The sequence below is a fragment of the Morus notabilis genome, unplaced genomic scaffold (genome assembly GCF_000414095.1).
Source record: "Morus notabilis unplaced genomic scaffold, ASM41409v2 Scaffold1084, whole genome shotgun sequence".
NCBI lineage: Eukaryota > Viridiplantae > Streptophyta > Magnoliopsida > Rosales > Moraceae > Morus > Morus notabilis.
The window spans coordinates 17,021-23,685 of NW_010361049.1; the positions used below are offsets into that span (position 1 = coordinate 17,021).

At 34.0% G+C, this 6,665-nt stretch overlaps 1 protein-coding gene across 1 annotated transcript; it reads right to left on the reverse strand.

Annotated features, from left to right (window-relative positions):
* Window positions 1-1,240: 1,240 nt before the first annotated feature.
* LOC21384633 lies at window positions 1,241-5,009 on the reverse strand. The gene is made up of 10 exons (XM_024165734.1): window positions 4,653-5,009; window positions 4,190-4,281; window positions 3,986-4,093; window positions 3,691-3,773; window positions 3,373-3,506; window positions 3,146-3,195; window positions 2,378-2,470; window positions 1,910-2,001; window positions 1,645-1,751; window positions 1,241-1,284 (listed from the first exon to the last, which is right to left on the reverse strand). Exons 1-10 carry the CDS (start codon window positions 4,902-4,904, stop codon window positions 1,243-1,245), a joined length of 1,053 nt encoding a protein of 350 aa, XP_024021502.1. The 5' UTR covers window positions 4,905-5,009; the 3' UTR covers window positions 1,241-1,242.
* Between the last annotated feature and the right edge of the window lie 1,656 nt (window positions 5,010-6,665).

The following is a 6,665-nucleotide window of genomic DNA, read 5'->3' on the forward strand; positions in this document are numbered from 1 at the left end:
GAATCATGATTCTAAATCCATGAACCAAACGTCCCTGAAGACAGAAGCCAGTCCATTTGGAAAGTGTAGAAGAAAAAGAAATTAAGAACCCACTTATTTCACCAATTCGAGTTTAAAATTTGAGTTTTGTTATAATAAAAAGTTCTCAGAAACAGTCACATCTAATTTTTTTGCTATAATAACAAAATTCTCATATAAAGTCATATCTCAACTCGAATTAAAAACTCAAATCAGCGAATTAAACGGGCATTAACTCTTCTCCACTTTTCCCAAAGAATGAAAGAAAGACATTAAAAAAAAACTCCCTTTTTTGTAATTTTATGTATAAAAATAGACATTTTCAAAGACAAGACTCGGGTTATTTAGCAAAAAAAAAAAAAAAAAGATAAGACTTGGGTTTATTTTTTCACAATTTATGTCACAATTTAAATTTTTTTTATATGAGAGAAAATATTATAACAAAAAATTTAAATTTAAATTTTTATGAAAAAAAGAATTGTAATAAAATAACTTGAGTTGTGATTTAAATTGCGAAATTTTATATAATTATTTCTAGAAAAAATGCAGACTGTTATTTGGTCAAAAGAAGGGATCGCGTTGGAAAAACTGATTTATCTTTTTAGAGTGACAATGCAAAAACCGTCTCTGTGAATCCCCGTTTTGAAATTAGTAAAATATTCAATAAAAGACAGATTATTGAAGCCGCTAGCAACTATTGCCAAACCAGCCACCAGTACTAATTCTTTGAAATAAAAACCCGCATCATTCTCTTATTGGCTTTCTAAAATGTAAAAGCCTTGCAAGTTGGAATGATCATATTGTCAATTTGTCATATGATACAAATTACACGACCAACATTAGTCACATTATAAAGGGGACTAAGGACCTGTTTGATTTACACGTTTAAGTCGGTAATTCTGAATTATTAGCGAGAACTTTGTGAGAAAAGAAATTTTTAAATTCAAATTTTTTATGAGATAAAAAATACTATAGCAGAATTAAAATCATGAATTCAAGTTTAGGAACCAAACTGGGACTAAAATAAACACAATTCATGATTCAAGCTTTCTTTAATATGGGCATTTAGTACCTCCCAGCCTGTTTTTCTCCTGGTTAAGATCTCTCATACAACATGGAAACAAAGAAAATAAATCATCCACGTGGTAGAAATGGTGGGTAATTAATTATATGAAACAATAATATACGCTCTCCACTATCAATTAAAAAGAAGCTGGTATTCTATCAGGTTGCCTGCAACAATTCCTTGATATCATATCCTTGAAGCTACAAAAGCAACAACCAGAAAAGAGGTTTAAGCACTTGACACAAAAGCAATCATGTAAAATTTCTTAACACTTGTGTTTGGTAAGAGGAAAAGAAAATCGGAAGGATAAAAGACGAAAAACCTAAGTGAGGAAAACAGAGAGGAAGTGGAGGACTTTTCATTTATTGTGTTTGGTATGGATTCTCTCCTCTAATTTCTACGTACTTGGAGAGATTGATATCGGCTTTCTTTACAGAATTTAAAATACCTCACTCAATCCATTCCTTCCTCTTTTCTCTCTTACCAAACAAGCTCTAAAGTTGGTAGAGTTTGCTTTTTGGCCAAACTAATTTACGCAGCATGTGTAAGTATATCTTTACCTGAAGAAAGGTGAGCAGCAATATTACTCCTGAGTTCCAAAAGGCATGTATTGTGATAGGGGTTAGAAGGTTGCGAGTTTGAGCGTACGAAAATCCCATAGCAGTGCCTGCACAGGTCATGAAAGTAGTAGATGGAAAAGCAATTGAGCTAAATAAAATGTGATAACTTGTTCATACGAGAGGTCCTATAGAAATTTCGCATTTGTCAATAGGGGTACAATGGTTGCTTTTTTATTTTTCAAAGTAAACCAGGGAGTTTAATTACCAAGTACAAACAGCTGGGGAAACTCTCCAGGAGTTAAATGTGCAAGTGCAAAAACGGCTGCACTAACAAGAACAGCAACCGGTGTTGGTACCCTGTAAACGAGAGCAAGAAAACTTTCAAGGATATTGGTTTAACAGGAGATCTTGCTAGAAAACAGATGAGATAATCCTAAAAGCAATAAAACAAACAAAGCAACAAATCCATCCCTTGATTCTATCAAGTGATTGCAAGATTTTAGCAATGAAAAATCCAGAGCAACCGTTATGGATATAAAAAGGATGGACAATCATAAGTTTCTAAATTCTACAAACAAAGAGAGAATAAGAAGTCTGGGGAATGATATGCAGACAAATGATCATAAGTTCCAAGAACATGTTAAACAGCGCACTAGCAAGCATTACATTCTAAGGAAAGTTACAGCAATTCGAGATTTAAAGAAAAAGAAAAAAGAAAGAACGAAAGATATACCACTTGGTCAGCGACACCAAAAAGAACCCCCGAAACAGAGTCTCCTCGAGAATTGGGGCAAGAACCCCCGTGATGCCAACCAAGCATGCAGTGCTACAATGCAAACCAATGCAATTACTTAGCCCTTCTTTGTTTCAACAATTTGAACTGTTGTTTAGGATTCAAACCGTTGTTCACGATTCAAATTGATGTTTGAGAGGACAAGTCAAACCATTGTTAATGGTTCAAACCCTTGATTTTAGAATTCAGCCCCAGCCCCCCCACCCCCACCCCCTCTAATTCTAACAATCTTATTTGTTTTCTACAGTGAAAACAATTCTGACTCTACTTTTTCTCTCTCTTCAATTCAAGTTTTAAAAACATTATAACTTCTTCATTTTATTTCCGATTGAGATGATTTTTTTTAATATGTTCATAATAACGAGAGGAACAAATCCTATTTTCAAATGTCATTTACAATAAGATTTTATAAGATTTGTTACAAAACTCTAATGACAATTTTCAACACTTTATTCAAACACAGTTCAGATTTTATTCCCAATGCAAATAACAATTTATTTGCGTATCCAAACACCGGTTCAAATCACAATTCAATTCACCACAATTCAAATCACCACAACTCAAACCAAATCAACAATTTGAATCGTTGAACCAAACAGGCCCTTAATTTCTTAGTCTTAAAGTTCCATTGGTTTTGAAACTTGGAATCAACAAGATACATCCAGAAAATGGGAACGTTCACAACATTTTATTCCCGTTAAGAGGTACCTGATACTTGAAGACCCAATCAATGGAAGCAAGCGAACTAGGGCATCAGTCTGAAATAAGGTTAAAGATGTTAATATAGAATGTGAAAAATAAAAATTTTATCTCTCTCTTCGTAGTTCCATCACTTTGGAAGAGATAGCTTCCCCATACAAAATTTGAATGACTCTCATCTGCATTCAAAATGAAAGAAAGAAATGTAAAAAATAAGCTCCAGATAAGTTCCAAACCTCTCTTTGCGGGCTTTCACTGCTAAATAAAGACATAGCAGCTCCTGTTAACGAAATGGCGCCAATAGCACCAACAAGACCAATCCCCGCCCACAAGAGCCACCCTTTCCGTAGACTGAAAGGTTCCCTCAAATCTGAAACAATACTACTCCATATCAGTCTACTAGGATTGGTGCTGGCATTTGGATCCTCAAGCAAGGCCATTGACTAAAAGATATATATCACATCTGGCAAGAGCTCAAGAGGAAGAATCACAAACCAACAAAAATAATTTCATTTGAAAAGTTTGTCCGCGGGATGGAACGAAAGTGTTCATACCATATCTGTATATGTCTTCAGGAAGCGGTTGGAAGGAGTTCGTGACGCTGTATAGAATTCCAAGTACAACTGCAGTTGTAATGCTGCAAAAAGCAATAAGTCAATCAAATCACACTTTTTTACGGCTTCTAAAGCCCCTTTATAACATAATAATACACTTTAATACCCTATTAACAAGAGCCTCAAATACGACTAGCAGTTCTTAATTGGCGAGTTACACTTTCATAGACCATACCAAATTCCTTTAAGAAAGAAGATTGCAATGCAGATTAAAGAAAAGCAAAACAGTTAATACCCTTGATCCAGAAACAATATCTCTGCCTTCTCATCTAAGCTCAGTTTCTCAATGCTAATTCCTAGGTACGGTATAGCTGCTGCCTCTACTAATCCTGTCAAAACAAAACTGCCTGGAAAAATTTCAATTTTGTTCCACACTCGAAATTAAAAATACCACCTAATTATAAATCAATAAATGCGTTTATATATATATATAGGACACCTGAGCCCACAAGCTAGGGAGGTCAAGGACACTGTTTGCCATTGCCAAGGCACCTCCCACCGCTTCAGAATCGGCCACTCCGATCCACTTTCCTGAAAATTGTCCGTAAACTTTTAAAAAGAACATTTTTTTCATTTTTTTCATATATATATATATATTTGCTTTATTTTCATCTTCAAACTAATTGTGAAGAATTTAGTGCTCAAATAGCAGAACTAAGACATAAATAACAGAACTAAGACAATCCCATCATTATATTAAGTGAATTTCTTATAACTCTTCACATTATTATTATTTTTTGACAACCCCATCAACATATTTTGTCTATAAACTTTTAAGCTAATTCATCTTGTCAAATTGGTATTTTCTTATTTTTCTTTTCAAACGAAATGTGAAGAACTAAAGTGCCTAAATAACAGAACTATGATAATCCCACGATTACATTCGGCTTGAAAAACGTTACCTTTCCTTGGAAATCGTCCTTGGAGTTATCACCGGCATTAAAGAAGCAAATGGGACGTAATCTTCTGCGCTTGAGGGAGGCGTGAGATATCCCCGGAACTGGGTTTGACCGGCAAAGGGAAAAGCTTCCATGGCCGTTTAGGTAAAAGACGTTAGTTTGTTTGGCGGAGATTTTGGGCGAATTTAGCTTCGGAGATTCTAAGAAGCAGTGAAGCGAGGACTGAGTTGCATTCGTGAATATCCTCGAAACCATATTTTGGTTTTACAGTTAGTTTGTTTGATGGTTTATGGGGTTTCTTTGCAAAGTCGAGAGATGAGAATAGATAAGGCTGTAGTACACTAGTACTTCATCTGATCTGATAAGTGGAATTTGTTAATTACGATTGTAGGCATTAGGTACTTAAGTTTTTTAGAATTACGCCGAGAAAAAAAAAGTAAAAAGAAAAAGAATGCACTTCGCAGTTCGCAGGACCACAGCATGAATGGTTACTCAAACGACAATATGTCCACTCAACTCCTACGGCATAAAACACGACACTAGCCATCAACCGATGCTACCTGTAAAAAGTAAATCCGGACTAAAAGGAGAATAAGGCGTTATTTAAGTTTTTAATTCGAGTTAAGATGTGATTTTATGTAAAAAAATTTTACTGTAATAAAAAAAATTAAATGTGACTGTTTTAAAATTTTTTACTGTAATAAAACTCGAATCGATAAAATAAGCATGATCTGAGTGCGTGTGGAATTCTATATATAGACGGAAAAATTTCATAAATACCTCATTTTGTTTCAATATCATTCTTAACTTTTAAAAATGGTTCATTTCGGGTAGTTTGTTTCCCAACTTAAGTTAAAACTTAAGTTGGGTATGTCCTGAGCTTTTCTTAAGAACCGGCCTTTTTGCCATTTGGGCTTATCAGACTAGGGCCGGTAATATGGGTCACGACACGACTCGAAAACGACACGAATTTTGCGGGTTAGGGTTGAGAAAAAAGAGGTTCGAGTCATAATTGGGTCGACCTGAAATTGACACGAAAAATACGGGTCAATTTCGGGTTGGACCCGCCTAACCCGAACACGACACGAAACTCGTAAAAAACTAAAATATACATATATTTTTCATTTCATATTTTAAATTTTATTATGAACTTGTGATATCATGATAGTTATACTCAAAATCTTATACTATTATTTGCTTAATTTCAATGGATGTTATTGTAATTTAGTGTGTTATGAATTTTAAGTTATTTCTAATATGTAAAAAACTAAATAAAAACATATAATTTTCATGTCAATTTCGGGTTCACGGGTCAATTTCGTGTCACGGGTCATTTTCGGGTCGTGTCGTGTCAGCTCGTAAAGTGGTCGTGTCGTGTTCGTGTTGCGGTTTTTAAAAAATTTCGTGTCACGGGTCGTGTTCGGGTTAACTGAAAATTTAAAAAAAATTATCAAAACACGACACGAACACAACACGTGACACGAATTGTCACCCCTATATCAGACCACACAAGGACGTTAGATCAACTTTCTTATTTGTATTAGTTCAAAAACAATCCTCTTTTTTTTTTTTTTTAGAAATAGTAAAAAATATGCTAATATTAAAAACTTAAGAAAGTATATAGGTAAACTTTTAGTTATAAAAATTAATAGGCCATAACTTATCAAGTTATGGTTTATAACCAGATAAATTATGGACAAACTTGTCAAGTTATGGTTCATAATTAGACAAATTATGGACAAAAACTGTGAATTATTGATAATAAATTGTTAAGTTATGATTCATAACCAGATAAGTTATGGATGAAAACAGTAATTTAGCCTATTTATTAACTTATGTAAACTATTAGCCTATTAATTTTAATTCATCTAAAGTCTTTACCTATTTTCCTCTTTCTCCTTTTTTTTCTCCTTATTAGTTCACTACTAGGCAAATTATTCTCTATATAAGTTTTATCCTTCACCACCAAGTGTCTCTCTTTTCGTTAGTTGCTCTCCGCCAATATTTATTTGCTTC

Bases quoted from the DNA above. Each gene is read 5' to 3' on its own strand.
- LOC21384633 (XM_024165734.1), bottom strand. From the start codon at position 4,904: ATGGTTTCGAGGATATTCACGAATGCAACTCAGTCCTCGCTTCACTGC. The intron at 3,774-3,985 runs GTATTAACTGTT...TGCTTTTTGCAG, and splicing joins ATATTGTTTCTGGATCAAGG to CATTACAACTGCAGTTGTAC. The intron at 1,285-1,644 runs GTAAAGATATAC...TTGCTTTTGTAG, and splicing joins TGCTGCTCACCTTTCTTCAG to CTTCAAGGATATGATATCAA.